Raw genomic sequence first — 25,660 nt, 5'->3', positions numbered from 1 at the left:
TATTCACCTATGGTAGTGCTCCAGCACATCACTGACAACTAGAGACTAGACAGTCTTCACTAGAACAGGGCTTCTTAACCTTCTCCACCTCAAACCTCAACTTTTCCACTACAGAGGGGCCCAGGACGCACTCAAATATTAACTCTTAATTAGTAATCTTACTCTGTTAATCGTATTCAATAATTTTATGTAACCTACTCAGAGTTTAGAACTTTGTCAAATGATATGAATCACAAAGATTGTTATTATTTAACACATAAACCTTAGACTTAGGTTAGGTTTATTAGTACTAACCAAATACTTTATAATGCATAAGAAGGGACTCATAAATACATTTACTTACAATTATGTTAAAATAAAAGAACTAAATTAATAATGAAGATGTTTCTTAACTAAACTATCAATACAATTAAAGTGCAAATGAAAATAGTTTAGTCATAATTTTTGCACTTGAGACACTTTTCTATGGCTTTGCTCCAGACTTCTGTTTGAGATTGTCATTACTGCCACAAGTGGTGGAAAAGTGTATTACAAGCAGCAAGGGTTGGGAAACCCTGCACGAGTACATATCACCATCACTTTATTTCTCCCAAGACACAAAGCCACTGATTAGACTGACTGTATATGACGGGCAACATCTAATGAATCAGGTTGGACTACAACCAAGACCAATGGAAACTCATGTACTTGATCTCTATCTTGTCTCGAAAATGTCCCACGTTCCTTCTAGAAGCATGCACTACAAACCTTGTTCCGGGATGAGTACTCCCTTTTTGATGAGCTCCTCTCTGGTTTGTCTTGTTGAGATTTTTCTCTCCAATACTAGGAAGATGAAGACGTTTGAAGTCAAAGTCTGATGGTCTGCTGGAAGATGCCAACGTTACCTTTGGAAAGATCCTGAAACCTGTCACTGGACTTCTTCTTCCTCCACTTCCAGGGTTTGAACAGTCTTCCTAGAGTGGACAGCTTGCCTCGCTGCTGCCGTGTATTGTGGGTATCGTCCACCACCACGTCGCAGCTGGCCAGTGATGACGATTTCTCCAAACCATCAACTGGAGAAACATGTGGAGATGAAAATGTATCAGCAGCTTTGACTACAATGTTAAGTTCTATTTTCGTTAAAACAACTCAAAATAGTGTGGAGAAAATGCTTAGAACTACAATTAAAAAAAAGTCATCATTTAGCAAAAATTAAGTTGTAATTTTACAAGAAGGCTCCATATTTCTTTTAAAAATAGTCAAAATGTTACATGTAAAAGTCACGAAAACAAATCTTATAAAAAATAGTCAAAACATTAAAACATTTTATATACCATAAGAAAAAGTTATAATTGTGTGGGCATATTGTAGTTTTTACAAGAACAACAATTACATTTTTTTGTAGAATTTAAAGAAATAAAGTTGACATAAAACAAAATCAAATCAAATTATGCAAAACAAAGTATAAAGTGTGAAAACATCTTGAATGTTAAATGACAATTAAAGCAACATTTGGAAAAAATTCAGTCAAAATACTACAAACACATGTTGTCATTTTGGGAGAATAGTCATACTTTTACAAGCAATAGAGTAACTTTAACATAATGACATTGTATTCATTTTACAAGAAAAAAAAATCGAAATATTGACTATATAGATCTTAATACACTTGTAAAAATTAAAAATGTTATTTAGTTGATTAATTACAAGATAATGTAGTAATGTTGCAAGAATAAATAGAACTCTATTAGAAAAATGTAACATCATATTAAATGATACCATTTTTTTCATCATAAATTAATACCTCATCTTTTACTAGTTGTAATTTAGCAAAAAATTGTGTTGTAATTTTACAAGAAGGTTCAATATTTATTTTTAAAATAAAGTCAAAATGTCACATGTAAAAGTCGTTATTTCATTAGAACAAAGTCACCAAAATAATCTCTTTTTTTTAGAATAGTCAAAACATTAAAACAATCTAAATACCACAAGAAAAAGTTCTAATTGTGCGAGCATATTGAAAGAAGCTTGAATGGTAAATGACAATTAAAGCAACATTTGGAAAACAAAGTCAAAATACTACAAACATATGTTGTCATTTTGGGAGAATAGTCATACTTTTACAAGCAATAGTGTAATTTTAACATAATGACTTTGTATTCATTTTACAAGAAAAAAAGTCTAAATATTGACTATATAGATCTTAATACACTTGTAAAAATGAAAAACAATATTTCATTTAGTTGATTAATTACAAGGATCATGTGGTAATCTTGCTAGAATAAAAGTAGAAAGTAACATCATATTAAATGATAGCAATGTAATATTAACATTCTTTTCCTAACAAATGAATACCTCATTTTTTACTTCTCCTAATGATAACTTTCTAGAGTAAAGTCCTAATATTCCAAGAACAAACATGGCTTCTTTTAGACTAAAGTGAGGCAGAAAAGACTTGAGAGCACTGCAATTAGTGGACAATTAAGAAGAAGACATGAAAAGTGGTCTTAATGTTGGGCTTTCACACACTTCCTGTTACTGTCAAATCAAAAGAAGAGTTGTTTTTATTATCGGGGAAACAAGGAGCAAGTCAGAGGAGGTTGTTTCAGTCATGTATTTCAGTCATGTGTTTCAGTCATGTGTTTCAGTCATGTATTTCAGTGATGTATTTCAGTGATGTGTTTCAGACATGTGTTCAGTCATGTGTTTCAGTCATGTGTTTCAGTGATGTGTTTCAGTGATGTGTTTCAGTGATGTGTTTCAGTGATGTATTTCAGTGATGTAATTCAGTGATGTGTTTCAGTCATGTGTTTCAGTCATGTGTTTCAGTGATGGAATTCAGTGATGTGTTTCAGTCATGTGTTTCAGTCATGTGTTTGAGTGATGTGTTTCAGTGATGTGTTTCAGTGATGTGTTTCAGTGATGTGTTTCAGTGATGTATTTCAGTCATGTGTTTCAGTCATGTGTTTCAGTGATGTATTTCAGTCATGTGTTTCAGTCATGTGTTTCAGTCATGTGTTTCAGTCATGTGTTTCAGTCATGTATTTCAGTGATGTGTTTCAGTCATGTCTTTCAGTCATGTAATTCAGTGATGTGTTTCAGTCATGTGTTTCAGTCATGTGTTTCAGTGATGTATTTGAGTGATGTATTTCAGTGATGTGTTTCAGTCATGTATTTCAGTGATGTAATTCAGTGATGTGTTTCAGTAATGTGTTTCAGTGATGTGTTTCAGTGATGTATTTCAGTGATGTATTTCAGTGATGTGTTTCAGTCATGTGTTTCAGTCATGTGTTTCAGTCATGTATTTCAGTCATGTATTTCAGTCATGTAATTCAGTGATGTGTTTCAGTCATGTAATTCAATGATGTGTTTCAGTCATGTGTTTCAGTCATGTGTTTCAGTCTTGTGTTTCAGTCATGTGCTTCAGTGATGTGTTTCAGTGATGTGTTTCAGTCATGTGCTTCAGTCATGTGTTTCAGTCATGTGTTTCAGTCATGTGTTTCAGTCATGTGTTTCAGTCTTGTGTTTCAGTCTTGTGTTTCAGTCTTGTGTTTCAGTCTTGTGTTTCAGTCATGTGCTTCAGTGATGTGTTTCAGTGATGTATTTCAGTGATGTATTTCAGTCATGTGTTTCAGTCATGTGTTTCAGTCATGTGTTTCAGTCATGTATTTCAGTCATGTATTTCAGTCATGTATTTCAGTCATGTAATTCAGTGATGTGTTTCAGTCATGTAATTCAATGATGTGTTTCAGTCATGTGTTTCAGTCTTGTGTTTCAGTCATGTGTTTCAGTCATGTGTTTCAGTCATGTGTTTCAGTCATGTATTTCAGTGATGTGTTTCAGTGATGTATTTCAGTCATGTGTTTCAGCCATGTGTTTCAGCCATGTGTTTCAGTCATGTGTTTCAGTCATGTGTTTCAGTCATGTGTTTCAGTGATGTGTTTCGGTCATGTGTTTCAGTGATGTGTTTCAGTGATGTGTTTCAGTGATGTGTTTCAGTCATGTGTTTCAGTCATGTGTTTCAGTCATGTGTTTCGGTCATGTGTTTCAGTCATGTGTTTCAGTCATGTGTTTCAGTGATGTGTTTCAGTCATGTGTTTCAGTGATGTGTTTCAGAACATGTGTTTCAGTCATGTGTTTCAGTGATGTGTTTCAGTGATGTGTTTCAGTCATGTGTTTCAGTCATGTGTTTCAGTCATGTGTTTCAGTCATGTGTTTCAGTCATGTGTTTCAGTCATGTGTTTCAGTCATGTATTTCAGTGATGTGTTTCAGTCATGTGTTTCAGTCATGTGTTTCAGTGATGTGTTTCAGTCATGTATTTCAGTGATGTGTTTCAGTCATGTGTTTCAGTCATGTGTTTCAGTCATGTGTTTCAGTCATGTATTTCAGTGATGTGTTTCAGTCATGTGTTTCAGTCATGTGTTTCAGTCATGTGTTCAGGTGCAACACCACGGCTTTGTTAGGGACAATTGCAACCATTCCAACATGACACTGACAATGTCTGACTAATTAAAACAACTTCTTACTTGTTGTCATCACAACATGACACTGACAATGTCTGACTAATTAAAAGAAGTCCCGCCTCTTCTTACTTGTTGTCATCACAACATGCTGACTTGACACCACAATTTCACGCTGGATTTCACAAGGAGGCGTTCCATTTTGTAGCAGATGACTTCAGATGGGTGAGTCAGGAAGTGTCCGTGTGTGTGTGTGTGTGTGTGTGTGTGTGTGTGTGTGTGTGTGTGTGTGTGTGTGTGTGTGTGTGTGTGTGTGTGTGTGTGTGTTACTCAGGAGAGTTGAGTAAACATGTGATTTGAAAGAGAAAGCCTTCCTTGCACAGCAGATATTGAATGTCAGCGAGTGGTTTGTTGTGCATTTTAATTCAAATCTAACTTTATTTATATAGCACTTTTCATGCAAAGGCAAGCACACAGTGCTGTACAAAACAAACAACAATAATAGAAGAAGAGAAGAAAACACACACGCACATACAACACACACATACAGCACTAGTGACAATAAGGCAGAAAGTAAACATGGCGTGCCACTGAGGATTTGAGGTAAAACACCACCTTTGAGGCATCCACAATGGAGAATAACTACAATTAACATGTCATAAATGTACATATAATTGATCACCTTTCATACTATATACATACACACATACACGCATATATATATATATATATATATATATATATATATATATATATATATACACACATATATATATATATGCATATATACACACATACAGTATATATATATACTATATATATGTATATACAGTATATATACACACACATGTATGCATATATATCAAGGGTTGGAATTGGGGGTTAAGTCACCAAAAATGATTCCCGGGCGCGGCACCGCTGCTGCCCACTGCTCCCCTCACCTCCCAGGGGGTGAACAAGGGATGGGTCAAATGCAGAGGACAAATTTCACCACACCTAGTGTGTGTGTGACAATCATTGGTACTTTAACTTTAACTTTATATATACACACATATATATACGCATATACATATATATACATTTTTACACACATACATACATACGTATTAGAGATGCACTGTTTGCGGACACAACCGCGGAGTCCGCGGATTATCCGCAGGTCGGGCGGTTGAAATAAAAAAAATCAGATTTTATCCGCGGGTCGGGTCGGGCGGTTGAAATAAAAAAAAAAAAGATTTTAAATAGATTCAGGCGGGTGGCAGTTAAACCAATTGGGAAATATATATACATAGTTAAATGTTGTTACCCACATACGAAAAACTAGCAGGCACCTGCAGCATGCCACAACAGAAGAAGAAAAAAAAAAGAGATGGCAACGTGGTACGCGACAAACTAAAAAAGGGAATACTAAAGACCAGGGAAAAAAAAGGCCAGAAAAGTTCAGCGGTGGACTCGTTTTTATGAGGTTGTAAATCAGGATGATAGTAATGCTGGCTACGTGATTTGCAAGAGCTGCGACGCTGTTTATGTCTATGACAGTCACAAAACCGGGACATCTAACATTGTGCATCACATTTGTGCAAAACCCCGAACCTCCACAAACACCCTGAGCATGAGCAGTTTCGTCCGCCGTGATCCCAGAAGAGTGCCACAGGATGTTAAAACAAGGCTTACAGATGCATGTGTGAACGCAGCTGCCTGCAGCAGTTTGAGTGGTGCGAGCGCGCTTGGAGGTGCGCTCAGCGCGGCTCCCAGATGATTGCGCACTGGTGTGCGTCTGGGCCGTGACAGCGTGGCACGCATTGAATGTCTCTGCTCCATTGGATCAGTCTCCTTTCTTTAACAGGCAAAAGCTTTATAACCTCACTAATGCCTTGCATCGTCTATATTAGATATATAACAACGGGCGGGTGCGGTTTTGATTAAATGTTAGTTCGGGTGGTTGCGGATGGTTGACGACTTTTGTGATGCGGTTGCGGATGAAATAATTGCCTATCTGCGCATCTCTAATACGTATATATGTATGTGTGTATGTATAGATTACCCAAGGGAAAACCTGGACATTTACTCTCAAGGACTTTACTCAATCATCCAATGTCTCCTGTGTTTAGTGTCTTAGCCATTTTCTTTGAGGTGGAAAACCTTTCAGCATGAGATCTGTGTATTTGTGGGGATCCCCTACAACTGAAAACATAGCCACCATAAATGTTACCAACAGTTGACAAATCAGATTCCACTAGGAAAATCCTTAGTGGAAGACAGCCCTTGTTGTTGTTTGTGTGCAAACATCACTGGAGTCAACATGTTCAGTAACAAAGGGGGACCAAGCAGGTTCACCATTTTAGATAGAAGTTAAGAAGAAATAGGATTAGGAGATGGGTAAATAAGTTACTGAGCCGTGTATTACTTTCTGTAAGATTAGTGTGAAGTATAACTAATGCTAGTACTTGTTTTATGTACATTATAAGGCTTTTACAATACGTCTGATGTAAGGTGGCATGCTACACTTCTATGTCAACAAGAGCATCACAAGCAAGTTCAATGCAAAAAATGTCTTCTTACAAGCGCCATGTGGTGTTATTTGATGTTTCTCTCTTGTTGTCATGTCTTTACCTTACTTTGGTGGACTCTTTGTATCTGCACTGCAACCACATAGCTACCCTGTTCTATTAGTTCATCCGGACATTTCAACCACAAGCTGAATATGTCTAACATTTTGTGGTTTGTAATCCAAAAAGGTTCGTTAGGTCTTCAAAAAAATGATGCAATTTTGTTGTTCTTATAGCCAGACTTGTGTTTGTTTCCATACCTGACGTATGAGACCACTGCAAGAGGGAGAAGCACCTCATGGATTGGGACAACATACATGTCATCAGCACTGAGAGCAGCAGATACCATGGTTGGATCAGAGAAGCCATCCAGAGCCGGAAGCGCACCACCCAGACTGTGAACCAGGACGAGGGGGCGTACCAACTTTCCCACACCTGGGACTAGGTTGTCTCCATAACAATATTTTGGTACCGGTACCAAAATGTACCGGTATTTGGACTCTTTTTGATACTTTTCTAAATAAAGGGGACCACATGCTATGTTGTAACAACAAATGTTAGTGTACATGAAACATATGTTTATTATTGTCATTTAGTCCTTAAATACCCCACCTTCTGCCCGATTGTAGCTGAGATAGGCTCCAGCGCCTCCCGCGACTCCCAAGGGAATAAGCGGTAGAAAATGGATGGATGGATAGTCCTTAAATAAGATAGTGAACATACTAGGCAACTTGTCTTTTAGTAGTAAGTAAACAAACAAAGACTCCTAATTAGTATGCAGTAACATATTGTGTCATTTATACACCTATTATTTTGTACACATTATGAGGGACAAACTGTAAAAATTGATTATTAATCTACTTGTTCATTTACTGTTAATATCTGCTTACTTTCTGTTTTAACATGTTCTATCTACACTTCTGTTAAAATGTAACAATCACTTATTCTTCTCTTCTTTGATACTTGACATTAGTTTTGGATGATACCACACATTTAGGTATGGATGTGATACCAAGTAGTTACAGGATCATACATTGGTCATATTCAAAGTCCTCATGTGTCCAGGGACATATTTACTGACTTTATAAACATAATCTACATTTTCAAAAAAGGAAAAAATATTTTCTGACGCTAAAAAATATCAATGTAATCATCTTAGTATCGATGAAAGTAGTATCGCTCTTGTACTTGGTATCATTACAGTGGATGTCAGGTGTAGATCCACCCATGGTGTTTGTTTACATTGTGACGGTGGTGCGCTATTGTATCCTCCTACGCTGTGTAGTGAAACATTTTTAGCTATTCCTCATCCTCCAGTGATAATGCTACTTGTAAGAAACTCACTTTATTTGTTGCCATGGAGACCAGGATTAGTGATTTAGAAGTAGCTAAAACACTGTGGATGGATGTTAGCCATGTCTTAAAGCAGCTCTTCCTGAGGGTGTTTCAGTGTTATAACTTCACCTTTATCTTGACTTTTTACACCAAAATGCGTCCATTCTCCCTTTTCTGTCTACACACTGTGTCTGCTTGAAAGTACTCTGTGTGTGTGCGCTGCCCAACATGCTCCTCTGCTCGTAAAAGCAGCAATGTCACCACGTGACGATGCGCCGTCATGCCCGGGAAGGGGTACTTTTCAAACAGAGTATAGTACCGTTTTTGATTCATTAGTACCGCGATACTATTCTAGTACCGGTATACCGTACAACCCTACCTGGGACACAGTCCTGAAGAGGTCAGCCTGCTACTACAAGCAGGAAGACAGTGTTTAAAAAGAGTTTCAATCAGCTGAGCAGACACGTGACAGCAACATTATGTAACAACCTCTGAGCAAGGCAACAGTTGTGTACCAAACTAACACACAACTCTGGCTATAGGAAGAACAAAATTGCATCATTTTGTGATTAGTGTACGCATGAAAATAAGTCCAAATACAAAGTTGTAGTTTTGTCACAATAAGAGTCTGAATTTGAAGAAAATGAAGTCTACATTTTGTAGTAAAAACATTGCAGAATGAAGAAAGAAGTCAAAATGTGTGCAATTACTTTTTATGATTAAAATGTCCTCATTTCAAGGACGAGAAATATTATTTCCCGTGGCAGTATTCATTCCTGTTTATGTGTTGTGTGGCAGGAAGAAGAGGAGAGGGAAGGGAGAGGCTTCCTTCCTCTGCAGCAAACAGAGGAAGAAGGATTCAGGGTGACAACGACTGAGTGGGGAAACTCAAACCTTGGACATGCAAAGCAAAGCAGGTCAAAGGAGGAGGAAGTGATTGCAATGGAGGCTGGAAATGAGCTGCAGTTCTAACACTTACAAAGTAGGTCAGAGCCCTTAAACCTGGATTCTGTGAGGACCTCGAGGTGTGGATTATGTTGCAGCATGCAATTGTTTACTGAAGGTCACACATACAACCACTTCCCCGTCCTCTAATACATTTAAGAAGGATGCAACATTAAAGTTACCCATGGAGTTTATTTACATAAAGCCAGCCCCTAAATTACCCAAATGAAGATGTGTGTTTACTGTTGGCATCACAGACCTGCAGACACATTGTAAAGCATCTAAAATTGATTTACACAAAGACTCGAGAGGTTCTTTATGCAATTAGACTTCACGTGTGTGCAGTTCTGAATGGAAAATATGCATGTGCAACACAATCTGCACACTGACACTATCTGAGGAAGTGGAATGATGAAATAAAAGAGGCCAAAAGCATGTCAAGATGGTAATGAGAGGAAACACTCGGTAGTCAGTCACACTGTGGGATTATTCATTGATTACATTTCTGCCATTACAACAATATTAATGCTCTGAGAGTAACATCACATAATATACAGTATACATTTGACGGTGAAGACCATTTGTCAAAAACTAACTCCATGAGTTAGATTTCAAGTGCACAAAGTTGGAGCATAATCACAATTAGGAACGTACTTCGGTTTTAACGTTCCGTTCATTTCAGGTACAGTAAGAGAACAACATCAACACAGCTGCAATGATTACTTGTTCTCTTTAAAATCTTTAGAATATCAGAATGTGGAACTAATGTAGCAGGAGAATGGTAAAACAAGTTGACTTTATATGCTCAATTGTGTTTCATTGTATCCATTAAACCAGTGTTTTCACCCACTGCTGATAACACTGAAAATATGCAATTTCACCAAATTGGCCGAAAAAATATGTTTCGCAAAGCAATAATTATGATGTGCAAGAAAGGTGCCATTGTTGAGTGTCTGTGCTGTCTGCTGATGGGCAGAGTGAGCATGTAATACCCCTCCATATCAGCAGGTGTGTACATAGACATCTTCTAAGGGTACGCAGCATGGAGCGCTACTGCCTACTGGCGCTGATGAGACGCGGGGCCGCCATCTTGGAGTGGTGATCTGCTCCACTCTGCAATTCATTTGGCAGGAGCAATGAACTGTCAGCGCATTTCATTCATCTTACCTCACTGAATACCAATGATTTTCACCCGTTTTTTTGTCATACCTGTAGCTATGATAGAGGACACATGTTTTATTATTCATAGTTTGCTTAACAGTAATAGAATATTCTTATACGCTATAAGTGACCAGACGTCCCAGATCGAAACTGAGAATATAATCCCAGAGTAGGGGGAAAAAAACGGTCAGCTATTTTTAAATTGAAGAAAGAATATCATTAGGTTATATATACATGCATATATCCTACATAAACATTGGGTTGGAAAGCTAGACTAAATTTAGACTTGTATAATATTGTATAGCCACTGTCCATCTGATTGTCAAGTTTGCTAACATATATTACCCCCCTACACAATCTGGACTGTGCTCCTAACTTTTACCCTGTTGGCTTTTACAATCTTTTTCTTCATCATTTATTTCAACTTTATGTTATTCAAGTATGACATTTTTAAATGTAATTAATTTCATTGACAAGCAATTATATTATGGTCATACTCTTGTTTGCTAGCAGCTATGATTTCAGTACTATTGAAGATCTTTGCTCCTTCTCAACTCTGTGCTAATATTATTTTCACAAAATACAACCAATAGTACGTTAATGTTAAATCTTACTTGTGAAAAGTAATTCCCCGATTGCTATTTTCAACAGTCCATTCATTTGAGCAGGAAAACGCTGAACATCATCTTTGTTTTCTACCTGTCAACTGTCAGTTTAGCATATTTGTTTTCTACCTGTCTACTGTCAGTTTAGCATCTTTGTTTTCTACCTGTCAACTGTCAGTTTAGCATCTTTGTTTTCTACCTGTCAACTGTCAGTTTAGCATCTTTGTTTTCTACCTGTCAACTGTCAGTTTAGCATCTTTGTTTTCTACCTGTCAACTGTCAGTTTAGCATCTTTGTTTACTACCTGTCAACTGTCAGTTTAGCATATTTGTTTTCTACCTGTCAACTGTCAGTTTAGCATCTTTGTTTTCTACCTGTCAACTGTCAGTTCAGCATCTTTGTTTTCTACCTGTCAACTGTCAGTTTAGCATCTTTGTTTTCTACCTGTCAACTGTCAGTTTAGCATCTTTGTTTTCTACCTGTCAACTGTCAGTTTAGCATCTTTGTTTTCTACTTGGCAACTGTCAGATTAGCATCTTTGTTTTCTACCTGTCAACTGTCAGTTTAGCATCTTTGTTTTCTACCTGTCAACTGTCAGTTTAGCATCTTTGTTTTCTACCTGTCAACTGTCAGTTTAGCATCTTTGTTTTCTACCTGTCAACTGTCAGTTTAGCATCTAAATTAGCATCTTTGTTTTCTACCTGTCAACTGTCAGTTTAGCATCTTTGTTTTCTACCTGTCAACTGTCAGTTTAGCATCTTTGTTTTCTACCTGTCAACTGTCAGTTTAGCATCTTTGTTTTCTACCTGTCAACTGTCAGTTTAGCATCTTTGTTTTCTACCTGTCAACTGTCAGTTTAGCATCTTTGTTTTCTACCTGTCAACTGTCAGTTTAGCATCTTTGTTTTCTACCTGGCAACTGTCAGTTTAGCATCTTTGTTTTCTACTTGGCAACTGTCAGTTTAGCATCTTTGTTTTCTACTTGTCAACTGTCAGTTTAGCATCTTTGTTTTCTACCTGTCAACTGTCAGTTTAGCATCTTTGTTTTCTACCTGTCAACTGTCAGTTTAGCATCTTTGTTTTCTACCTGTCAACTGTCAGTTTAGCATCTGTGTTTTCTACCTGTCAACTGTCAGTTTAGCATCTGTGTTTTCTACCTGTCAACTGTCAGTTTAGCATCTTTGTTTTCTACCTGTCAACTGTCAGTTTAGCATCTTTGTTTTCTACCTGTCTACTGTCAGTTTAGCATCTTTGTTTTCTACCTGTCAACCGTCAGTTTAGCATCTTTGTTTTCTACCTGTCTACTGTCAGTTTAGCATCTTTGTTTTCTACCTGTCTACTGTCAGTTTAGCATCTTTGTTTTCTACCTGTCAACTGTCAGTTTAGCATCTTTGTTTTCTACTTGGCAACTGTCAGTTTAGCATCTTTGTTTTCTACCTGTCAACTGTCAGTTTAGCATCTTTGTTTTCTACTTGGCAACTGTCAGTTTAGCATCTTTGTTTTCTACCTGTCAACTGTCAGTTTAGCATCTTTGTTTTCTACTTGGCAACTGTCAGTTTAGCATCTTTGTTTTCTACCTGTCAACTGTCAGTTTAGCATCTTTGTTTTCTACCTGTCAACTGTCAGTTTAGCATCTTTGTTTTCTACCTGGCAACTGTCAGTTTAGCATCTTTGTTTTCTACTTGGCAACTGTCAGTTTAGCATCTTTGTTTTCTACTTGGCAACTGTCAGTTTAGCATCTTTGTTTTCTACCTGTCAACTGTCAGTTTAGCATCTTTGTTTTCTACCTGTCAACTGTCAGTTTAGCATCTTTGTTTTCTACCTGTCAACTGTCAGTTTAGCATCTTTGTTTTCTACCTGTCAACTGCCAGTTTAGCATCTTTGTTTTCTACCTGTCAACTGTCAGTTTAGCATCTTTGTTTTCTACCTGTCAACTGTCAGTTTAGCATCTTTGTTTTCTACCTGTCAACTGTCAGTTTAGCATCTTTGTTTTCTACCTGTCAACTGTCAGTTTAGCATCTTTGTTTTCTACCTGTCAACTGTCAGTTTAGCATCTTTGTTTTCTACCTGTCAACTGTCAGTTTAGCATCTTTGTTTTCTACCTGTCAACTGTCAGTTTAGCATCTTTGTTTTCTACCTGTCAACTGTCAGTTTAGGCTGCTCGCCGGCTCCTCATCACCACTTCAAGATGGCGGCCAAATTTCTCGCGTCCCAGCAGCCAATGCTGCGTCTACTTATAACATGTCTATGCCTGTGTAGGCCTACTTTGAGAACTAGTGGTGCATTAGTGGTTATGGTTTTAATTCATATCGAACAATTGCGTCATATTTGGTCATATTTGGTCAATATACGCTACTGAGTGTCATTTGTTAACATTTTCTAAATTTAAAAAAATGTGCCTAGGCTCAAATAAGGTTGAACAACACTGCATTAAACCATATCAAATTGTATTTACAATCCACAAAGTATATGTAACCAAACATCACAAATGACGGCCATTTCGAATATTTCGCTATTTCGTAGGTCGGAGGTCGGAGGACGTCAGAATGGGAACGCGTCTGCACTCTGACCATATCAGCAGATCAGTCATACAGGAAATGTGAAAAATTAGAAAGAGATGTGCCGTTTACTGCACATATGTTTTTCTTCTTTTATGCATTCTAAATCGTAAATAAATACATAAAAAGTCTGCTAACCATGCAGTCAATGGGGGCTTTCTACAAAGCCTCTAAATAAGCATCCAAAGCCAGCAAACAATACTCTATTTACATATCGTGACCTGAATATTAAGCAAATGGTATTGATATTATAAGCTTTAACGCAGACAAACTATTTTTAGCAGCGCATTGATAACAGAATGATGTTGCTGCTGCATCGCGCCATGGATCGTCAGTTATTCTAGATTATATATCATCACTCTCATCTGGATAATAGGAGGATTTAGCCATGAATCTACAAGTTGTTGATCAGTGACATTGGATGTGTACCTGGAGATGGAGACAAGCAGCTTCCATGAAATGCTCAGTCATTCACAAACAAGGACGGGGCGAGGGTCACCACTTTGTCAACAAATGCCTGAGCAAATTGTTTAAGAACAACATTTCTCAAGCAGCTATTGCAAGGAATTTAGGGATTTCACCATCTACGCTCCGTAATATCATCAAAAGGTTCAAAGAATCTGGAGAAATCACTGCACGTAAGCCATGATATTACGCACCTTGGATCCCTCAGGCGCTACTGCATCAAAAAGCCACATCGGTGTGTAAAGGATATCACCACATGGGCTCAGGAACACTTCAGAAAACCACTGTCAGTAACTACAGTTGGTCGCTACATCTGTAAGTGCAAGTTAAAACTCTACTATGCGAAGCCAAAGCCATTTATCAACAACACCCAGAAATGCTTCACTGGGCCTGAGCTCAACTAAGATGGACTGATGAAAAGTGGAAAAGTGTTCTGTGGTCTGACGAGTCCACATTGTATATATATTTATTTTACAAGTAAATTTCAGTCTTTATCAAACTCCAGTATAAACTTGACGTCACTCGCATGTGCAGTTCGATAAAGTGAAAAGAAATGATGCATTCCGTAAATAAAGAAGGAAGTCGCTACTACACGAGACAAGATGAGCGTGTTAGTGGATTTGTGGCGTGGCTGCTGTGAAGAAGAGGATGGAAAAAGGAAAGTGACAGTGGTGTGCACACAAATGTCGCAGTCTGACCACAGATGACTTGCATTGCCGGTTAGACTTTAGTCCCATTTGAAAAGATCAGATTCCAAGAGGATTCGAACTACCTCCAGATGTGGCCCAAATCCCATGTGAAAATATCAGAGTTTTTACAGGCATAAAATAGTCCGATCTGTGTCACTTAAGGACAAAACACACAGATTTGGTGTGCAGTACAAAAGGAGCCTATGAGTGAGGACCAACAGGAAGTGGCAAATCTATCCAAGGTGACCACAACACATCAACACAGGGCTTCAGGGTCCATAGCTCGGTAGTCAGCACGCACGCCTCTCATGTGGACGTGTGTTCGAGTCTGGTGCGGAGCGGAATGCAAATGGTCGGGACCGAAACACGTGGGTTGCAACGGTGCCGTGACCCGGATGAGAGTGAGGTTTAGGTGATGAGTGTAGTGGAGGACCGGGTCATGTAGTCAACTTCCTTCCTGACAACTTCAAAGAGAACGTTGGCTATCGCTCATTACGTCTATCACCAGCTAGCAGTCCATGGTGGAGGTTGTGTCAGTCGAAGGTGGAGGGTGTATCAGTCCATGGTGGAGGGTGTGTCAGTCGAAGGTGGAGGGTGTGTCAGTCTATGGTTTAGGGTGTGTCAGTCCATGGTGGAGGTTGTGTCAGTCCATGGTTTAGGGTGTGTCAGTCCATGGTGGAAGGTGTGTCAGTCGATGGAGGAAAGTGTGTCAGTCGATGGAGGAAGGTGTGTCTGTCCATGGAGGAGGGTGTGTAAATAAATGGTGGAGGGTGTTTCAGTCCATGCTGGAGGGTGTGTCACTCCATGGTGGAGGGTGTGTCAGACTTGACTACACCATGTGACCAGACTTGACTACATCATGTGACCAGACTTGACTACACCATAAGGGACATAACATCTCACCCTGGACATAATAAGGGACATAATGAGGGACAAAACATCATAAGGGACATAACATCTCACCCTGGACATAATAAGGGACATAATGAGGGACAAAACATCATAAGGGACATAACATCTCACCCTGGACATAAACGTTTTGAACTGCTGCCCTCAGGTGTGACATACAGGACAATAAAATGTCGGACAAACCGATTTAAGAAGACTTTTTACCTGAGAGAGAGCAATAGTGTTGCTGAACACAAGACGACAATAATGACTGTGCATGTGAGCTGTGTGCTTGCTATTTGTATGTATTTATATCTATTTATCTATGTTCTTATGTTTTTATGTGTTATTATGAATTTGCACTAAATTAGTTTTGCATACAATTTCGTTGTACAATGTACTATGACAATAAAGATACATTCTATTCTATTCTATCATGTGTGAGTGTGCAGACATGATTCAGTCTGTCAGGTCTAACAGGTTCTAGTCTGCGGCTCTAGATCACACTAGACTAGATCACATGCCACACACTGTCACTAGACTAGATCACATGTCACACAGTGTCACTAGACTAGATCACACTAGACTAGATCACATGTCACAAAGTGTCACTAGACTAGATCACACTAGACTAGATCACATGTCACACAGTGTCACTAGACTAGATCACACTAGACTAGACCACACTAGACTAGATCACATGTCACACAGTGTCACTAGACTAGATCACATGTCACACAGTGTCACTAGACTAGATCAACCTAGACAAGATCATGTGTCACACAGTGTCACTAGACTCGATCACACTAGACTAGATCACATGTCACACTGTCACTAGACTAGATCACACTAGACTAGATCACATGTCACAAAGTGTCACTAGACTAGATCACACTAGACTAGATCACATGTCACACAGTGTCACTAGACTAGATCACACTAGACTAGACCACACTAGACTAGATCACATGTCACACAGTGTCACTAGACTAGATCACATGTCACACAGTGTCACTAGACTAGATCAACCTAGACAAGATCATGTGTCACACAGTGTCACTAGACTCGATCACACTAGACTAGATCACATGTCACACTGTGTCACTAGACTAGATCAGACTAGACTAGATCACACGTGACTAGATCTCATGTCACACAGTGTTAGTAGACTAGATCACACTAGACTAGATCACATGTCACACAGTGTCACTAGACTAGATCACCACGCGGTGAGCCCTGGAAACTAGTGCAAACGAGGCCAACGACAACACCATGGGGAAAGCCGGGGGGGCTTTGGCAGTTCCAAAAAATAAATAATAAATAAATAAATAAATAAATAAAAATCACACTAGACTAGATCACATGTCACACTGTGTCACTAGACTAGATCACACTAGACTAGATCACATGTCACACAGTGTCACTAGACTAGATCACACTAGACTAGATCACACTATACTATTTCACATGTCACACAGTGTCACTAGACTAGATCACGTCACACAGTGTCACTAGACTAGATCACACTAGACTAGATCACATGTCACACAGTGTCCCTAGACTAGATCACACTAGACTATACCACACTATACTAGATCACATGTCACACAGTGTCACTAGACTAGATCACACTATACTAGATCACACTATACTAGATCACATGTCACACAGTGTCACTAGACTAGATCACACTAGACTAGATCACATGTCACACAGTGTCCCTAGACTAGGTCACGTCACAGTGTCACTAGACTAGATCACATGTCACACAGTGTCCCTAGACTAGATCACACTAGACTATATCACACTATACTAGATCACATGTCACACAGTGTCACTAGACTAGATCACACTATACTAGATCACATGTCACACAGTGTCACTAGACTAGATCACACTAGACTAGATCACATGTCACACAGTGTCCCTAGACTAGATCACACTAGACTATATCACACTATACTAGATCACATGTCACACAGTGTCACTAGACTAGATCACACTATACTAGATCACACTATACTAGATCACATGTCACACAGTGTCACTAGACTAGATCACACTAGACTAGATCACATGTCACACAGTGTCCCTAGACTAGATCACATCACAGTGTCACTAGACTAGATCACACTAGACTAGATCACATGTCACACAGTGTCCCTAGACTAGATCACACTAGACTATATCACACTATACTAGATCACATGTCACACAGTGTCACTAGACTAGATCACACTATACTAGATCACATGTCACACAGTGTCACTAGACTAGATCACACTATACTAGATCACATGTCACACAGTGTCACTAGACTATATCACACTATACTAGATCACATGTCACACAGTGTCACTAGACTAGATCACACTATACTAGATCACATGTCACACAGTGTCACTAGACTAGATCACACTATACTAGATCACATGTCACACAGTGTCACTAGACTAGATCACACTATACTAGATCACATGTCACACAGTGTCACTAGACTAGATCACACTAGACTAGACCACGTGGTGCTATGTCCTAAGCCACTCACAATTGTTAGCTACTTCTGTAAACAACTAATCAACACAACAACAACAACAACACAACAACAGTTCCCTGAAGCAGACAACAGAAGTGTGTGAGGTGACTTTAATAAACAACACACCGTGAAACACACGTGATGGCGGCAGCTGGCATGCAAGTTGCTAATGGCAAAGTTGAAGTAAACTCGGGAGAAGTCGACACAAAGTGGAAGTAAACTCGGTAGAAGTCGACACTTAGTGGAAGTAAACTCGGTAGAAGTCGACACAAAGTGGAGGTAAACTCGGTAGAAGTCGACACAAAGTGGAAGTAAACTCGGTAGAAGTCGACACTAAGTGGAAGTAAACTCGGTAGAAGTCGACACAAAGTGGAAGTAAACTCGGTAGAAGTCGACACAAAGTGGAAGTAAACTCGGGAGAAGTCGACACTTCCTGCAGGGTTGAAGCCGGAAACAAGCACTCACCGCCGGCTGGGTCAGACACGGAAGTCACGGAAGAGGTCTGGCCCATCTTCGGCTGCCCGGGTCAGGGACCTCCGCGCCGCGATCAGCGCTCCTTATCGCCGCATAGATCCTGGCAGCGAGCGGCCTGGGAGGTCATGTCTGCCTCGGCTGGAACTTTCTTCTGGCCGCCTGTGAGAGACTAACCCACCCTCCTCTTGCTGCTACTAGTCTGCTGCTACTAGTCTGCTGCTACTAGTCTGCTGCTACTAGTCTGCTGCTACTAGTCTGCTACTGCTGGGATGCTGGGACTGGCCAGGCCGATACTAACATCGACCGCGTCGATACCAAAGGTAGTGTAACCGAGGGTTGATACATGTCGCCTATAATGTATAAAACTACTAACTGACAAACACGGAGGCTCCACTTTTACACGAGGACCACTTTATTTCCTTTGTTTTCAAAACTCCGCTCCACCACAACGTGTCACCACTTCCGCTCTGAGCGCCTTCAAAATAAGAGCTCAAGGCATATACTGTATAACAGCTTATAACAGGAACTTAACATCACAAAGAGGCAAGTCCATAAAAATAGGTTACAATAGTATCGGGGTTGGATCGATGTTGTTACATTTATATATTCTTGACAAAATTAGACATGTATTTCACCTAAAATCTTAGTCACATGTTTTCAATTTGATTTTAATTTACTCATATGTGTGATCAATGCTAACATGTTTTATGCTTAAATTCTTTGTCCTGCATTTTCTAAATCACTAAATCATTAGAGCAGTGGTTCTCAAACTTTTGTTTTACCAAACACCATCAAAATACTTGGCTCTATAAGTACACCATGATATCACACATGTATTCATTAAGTATCACCATTATAGCACACACTAAAAATACAGTACCATAGTAGACCTAAGTATTCATTAAGTACCACCATGATATCACACATTATAATACAGTAGTGTAGTAGACCTAAGTATTCATTAAGTACCACCATAATGACAACATTATAATACAGTAGTGTAGTAGACCTAAGTATTCATTAAGTACCACCATAATGACAACATTAAATACAGTAGTGTAGTAGACCTAAGTATTCATTAAGTACCACCATAATGACAACATTAAATACAGTAGTGTAGTAGACCTAAGTATTCATTAAGTACCACCATAATGACAACATTAAATACAGTAGTGTAGTAGACCTAAGTATTCATTAAGTACCACCATAATGACAACATTAAATACAGTAGTGTAGTAGACCTAAGTATTCATTAGGTACCACCATAATGACAACATTAAATACAGTAGTGTAGTAGACCTAAGTATTCATTAAGTACCACCATGATGACAACATTAAATACAGTAGTGTAGTAGACCTAAGTATTCTTTAAGTACCACCATAATGACAACATTAAATACAGTAGTGTAGTAGACCTAAGTATTCATTAAGTACCACCATAATGACAACATTAAATACAGTAGTGTAGTAGACCTAAGTATTCATTAAGTACCACCATAATGACAACATTAAATACAGTAGTGTAGTAGACCTAAGTATTCATTAAGTACCACCATAATGACAACATTAAATACAATAGTGTAGTAGACCTAAGTATTCATTAAGTACCACCATAATGACAACATTAAATACAGTAGTGTAGTAGACCTAAGTATTCATTAAGTACCACCATGATGACAACATTAAATACAGTAGTGTAGTAGACCTAAGTATTCATTAAGTACCACCATGATGACAACATTAAATACAGTAGTGTAGTAGACCTAAGTATTCATTAAGTACCACCATAATGACAACATTAAATACAGTAGTGTAGTAGACCTAAGTATTCATTAAGTACCACCATAATGACAACATTAAATACAGTAGTGTAGTAGACCTAAGTATTCTTTAAGTACCACCATAATGACAACATTAAATACAGTAGTGTAGTAGACCTAAGTATTCATTAAGTACCACCATAATGACAACATTAAATACAGTAGTGTAGTAGACCTAAGTATTCATTAAGTACCACCATAATGACAACATTAAATACAGTAGTGTAGTAGACCTAAGTATTCATTAAGTACCACCATAATGACAACATTAAATACAATAGTGTAGTAGACCTAAGTATTCATTAAGTACCACCATAATGACAACATTAAATACAGTAGTGTAGTAGACCTAAGTATTCATTAAGTACCACCATGATGACAACATTAAATACAGTAGTGTAGTAGACCTAAGTATTCATTAAGTACCACCATAATGACAACATTAAATACAGTAGTGTAGTAGACCTAAGTATTCATCAAGTACCACCATAATGACAACATTAAATACAGTAGTGTAGTAGACCTAAGTATTCATCAAGTACCACCATAATGACAACATTAAATACAGTAGTGTAGTAGACCTAAGTATTCATTAAGTACCACCATAATGACAACATTAAATATAGTAGTGTAGTAGACCTAAGTATTCATTAAGTACCACCATAATGACAACTTTAAAATACAGTAGTGTAGTAGACCTAAGTATTCATTAAGTACCACCATGATGTCACTCTACACAGCAACTGATGCTGTGGTCAAAGTTGGAACTGCCACAAAACACATTAGAAGATAGTCAACACTCCGCTGCCATCTGGTGGCTTAAGTGGATGTCCGCCCTTCTGAATTTGTCATGTTTCATGTGTCGGGTAAACTGTGGGGTCCTATGAATCCCCTTCCTACTGTACAATTATTACATGTCAAGAATCAGCTGTAGGCCTTCATCTATCACCTGAGACACTTTCATTTACGGGATCATGGCCTGGGTTGAAGAAGTGAAAGTGAAAGTGCTGCCTTAGAGTTTCCATTAGAATGAGTTCCTAGTACATGGATGTGAACTTAAAAATAATGAGTTCCTAGTACAGAACATGAAAAGGTGACAGCAATGTTCTGCATCTTCATCCTGCTCCTCAACACCGTGTGTAATATTAGCTGCATGACCTCGGTGCTCATCACACACTCCTGCTGATAACTAGCAAATACACAGGAGGGTGTGTGTGTGTGTGTGTGTGTGTGTGTGTGTGTGTGTGTGTGTGTGTGTGTGTGTGTGTGTGTGTGTGTGTGTGTGTGTGTGTGTGTCATAGCTGTTGACAGCATGTGGAGTTGAGACCTTGCAGTCGCCACCCAGCCTCCATAGAAGTAGTGAGGACCAAGAGCGCCATCTAGTGGAGTAAGTGTATGACCACAAGTACTGCTGTCTGCTCATCATCAGTCTGCTGCAGGGTGCCCTAACTTTTGCTGCAGGCCATGCAGGAACTTTCCAATGTAGCAAGTGTTTGTGATGATTCATATAAATCATTTATATTGATGAAAGAGAGGTTGAGGTGTTTAATGCTAATACAAACATGTTTAACACACTTTCATGAAGACAAGAATATAAGTTGGTGTGATTGGAATCAGACAGTAGTGATGATAACATCCACATTTTACAATGGAGGAGAACAAAAGTCCTCCTTTCTGTCCAATACCACATGAAAGTTTGTCATACTCCTTTTTATACACTTTACAAGAAATACTAACTCCCTAGCTTGCTAGCTTTCTGAGACTTTTATTTTGTTAGCGCAGGCAGGATGGCGCAGGGCTTTTATTGTGAAGACAGGAACTGCAGTCGGTCTTTAGAGTTTCAATGGCAGGTACGGTGCGAGAGTCTGTTGAAATAAAAAGTGTTTCTCACCTTCCTGTCGGTCATTTTTTCTTAATAATGATGTGGCAGCAGCCAGCATCATCTCACAAGACCCTCGGGTGTCGTGAATGTCAGTCAAGTGATGTCATAGTGACATCATAGTGAAAATTGATGATCCATCCTTTTTAGCTCTATTTCTGACACACCCTTCACCATGGACTGACACACCCTCCGCCATCCACTGACACACCCTCCGCCATCAACTAACACACCCTCCGCCATGGACTGACACACCCTCCACCATCCACTGATACACCCTCCGCCATCAACTAACACACCCTCCACCATGGACTGACACACCCTCCGCCATCCACTGACACACCCTCCGCCATGGACTGACACACCCTCCACCATGGACTGACACACCCTCCGCCATCCACTGACACACCCTCCGCCATGGACTGACACACCCAAAAATGTGTGGGGGTGTACAAAAACTGCTTAACCAGCATTTTGGAGCTGATGAGTGTATTGTGACAGTAGTAGAGGAGCAACATTGTAACAGCAGTAGAGGAGCAACATTGTAAAGTGCAGTAGAGGAGCAACATTGTAAAGTGCAGTAGAGGAGCAACATTGTAAAGTGCAGGAGAGGAGCAACATTGTAAAGTGCAGTAGAGGAGCAACATTGTAAAGTGCAGTAGAGGAGCAACATTGTAAAGTGCAGTAGAGGAGCAACATTGTAAAGTGCAGTAGAGGAGCAACATTGTAAAGTGCAGTAGAGGAGCAACATTGTAAAGTGCAGTAGAGGAGCAACATTTTAAAGTGCAGTAGAGGAGCAACATTGTAAATTGCAGTAGAGGAGCAACATTGTAAAGTGCAGTAGAGGAGCAACATTGTAAAGTGCAGTAGAGGAGCAACATTGTAAAGTGCAGTAGAGGAGCAACATTGTAAAGTGCAGTAGAGGAGCAACATTGTAAAGTGCAGTAGAGGAGCAACATTGTAAAGTGCAGTAGAGGAGCAACATTGTAAAGTGCAGTAGAGGAGCAACATTGTAAAGTGCAGTAGAGGAGTGACATTGTAAAGTGCAGTAGAGGAGCAACATTGTAAAGTGCAGTAGAGGAGCAACATTGTAAAGTGCAGTAGAGGAGCAACATTGTAAAGTGCAGTAGAGGAGCAACGTTGTAAAGTGCAGTAGAGGAGCAACATTGTAAAGTGCAGTAGAGGAGCAACATTGTAAAGTGCAGTAGAGGAGCAACATTGTAAAGTGCAGTAGAGGAGCAACATTGTAAAGTGCAGTAGAGGAGCAACATTGTAAAGTGCGGTAGAGGAGCAACATTGTAAAGTGCAGTAGAGGAGCAACATTGTAAGTCGATACAACTGAGCACTAATAGTTCAAATACAGACATCGCCATCTTGTGGATGTAATAAAAACTACACAACTTTTTGATGCTCATGTTTTTGATCAATTCCCAAGCTGCTGGTTCCACATTGAAGTATGATGGACTCTTCACTGGTGTGGTGGACATACCAGTGGTGTGTCAACACAGTTGTAGGTTGTCTTGCCACAACTCCCGCCTCAGTAAGCGTGAAATAATGCTATTAGGTAACAGTAGAAGACAAAGTCAAACACCAATAGACGGAGTAGAAAGACAACACATAATGTCATCATAGGTGATCACATGAAATCTCAGGTAAAAAATATACAAGAAGAAATCAAACATGTTGTATACCACATGGTGGCAGCGTGTCAGGACGTTAACTAAATAAATATACTAAATTAATAAATATAATAAACATGTTGTATACCACATGGTGGCAGCCTGTCAGGACGTTAACTAACAAGAAGGTTCTGACCCTCTTATTGACAAATGTAGTCATGAAATATTCAAGAGGAGGCTAATAATTGTTTAAGTGCTACTTCTCTCCGCCTCCTCACCTGCACTTCTTTGTTACTGTCACAGATAATTACCAAACACATGCACCTGGAAAATCATCTCAGCGTTCAACTTGTTAAGAGAGGAGTGTGAATTTGTCTTCAAAATGCTGCACCATAATAACATGCTTTGGTATGACTGATGCTGCACCATAATAACATGCTTTGGTATGACTGATGCTGCACCATAATAACATGCTTTGGTATGACTGATGCTGCACCACAATAACATGCTTTGGTATTACTGATGCTGCACCATAATAACATGCTTTGGTATGACTGATGCTGCACCATAATAACATGCTTTGGTATGACTGATGCTGCACCATAATAACATGCTTTGGTATTACTGATGCTGCACCATAATGACATGCTTTGGTATGACTGATGCTGCACCATAATAACATGCTTTGGTATGACTGATGCTGCACCATAATAACATGCTTTGGTATTACTGTTGCTGCACTATAATAACATGCTTTGGTATGACTGATGCTGCACCATAATAACATGCTTTGGTATGACTGATGCTGCACCATAATAACATGCTTTGGTATGACTGATGCTGCACCATAATAACATGCTTTGGTATGACTGATGCTGCACCATAATAACATGCTTTGGTATTACTGATGCTGCACCATAATAACATGCTTTGGTATTACTGCAACCTGATCTCTGTGTGTCAGCTAGCATCATGCTAATCAATAGCTGACATCCTGCCAGACGGAGAGCTGCAGCCAAGGAGAAGCTCTAGAAAGAAAGAAGGCGTGTTTGCTAACAAGCACTGAATAAAGGTTGCAGGAACTGAGACAGCAGACATGCCGAGTGTTAAAGGAGCATAAACAAGCGAGCATTCCTTCATATTCTTGTTATTAGCATAAACAAGCGAGCATTGCTTCATATTCTTGTTATTAGCATAAACAAGCGAGCATTCCTTCATATTCTTTCCTCCACATGTCCGAGCTGAGCACAATCAGTGCCAGCAGAACAGAGTTTTGATGAAAGTTGGACTGTTTTTCATGGTTTTATGAGCCAAACAGAAGGTGTTCCATGGCTTCTTTTCAAAGGGGTGAATGATAGTGACAGGAGGATGTTTAAAACTAAATTCTAAATGGGGAAAAACAACTTTTGATGGACTGCATGGAAGGAAAGTGCAGTAATGTATGTGTTCAGACACGTTGAAGTTGTACCTGCGCTCTCATCACAGTTTACAAAGTTCAAGTTGAAGTTGCTTAGGGTGACCATATGATGAAGTCCCAAAAAGAGGACACATATATGCGTGACCAGGTGAACATTTGCCAATGATACTCCAACTTGCTTTAGAAATTATATATTTATCTAAATAAAGCATTTTTTCTCCTCTGTTGACAGCAGTGTTGGCGCTAGGAATTTTCAAAATGGGGTGCTAGGGACCCCATCA

The 25,660-nt window shown here is 39.2% G+C and overlaps 1 protein-coding gene across 4 annotated transcripts in view; it reads right to left on the bottom strand.

The window, feature by feature from the left end:
* phactr2 (phosphatase and actin regulator 2) overlaps window positions 1-25,660 on the bottom strand; it is a 74,004-nt gene that overhangs the window by 24,778 nt on the left and 23,566 nt on the right. For 3 of the 4 annotated variants that reach the window (XM_061968683.1, XM_061968709.1, XM_061968700.1), the window contains 2 exons: window positions 885-1,052; window positions 748-822 (listed from right to left, as the gene is read on the bottom strand). In XM_061968683.1, coding sequence (XP_061824667.1) covers window positions 748-822; window positions 885-1,052 — 243 coding nt within the window. Of the gene's footprint in view, window positions 1-747; window positions 823-884; window positions 1,053-18,635; window positions 18,708-25,660 lie in introns of those variants that run through there. The other variant, XM_061968691.1, reaches the window with a different exon arrangement.

The sequence above is a fragment of the Nerophis lumbriciformis genome, linkage group LG02 (assembly GCF_033978685.3).
Source record: "Nerophis lumbriciformis linkage group LG02, RoL_Nlum_v2.1, whole genome shotgun sequence".
In the NCBI taxonomy this organism is placed as follows: domain Eukaryota; kingdom Metazoa; phylum Chordata; class Actinopteri; order Syngnathiformes; family Syngnathidae; genus Nerophis; species Nerophis lumbriciformis.
This window is presented reverse-complemented; position numbering and strand designations above follow the sequence as displayed.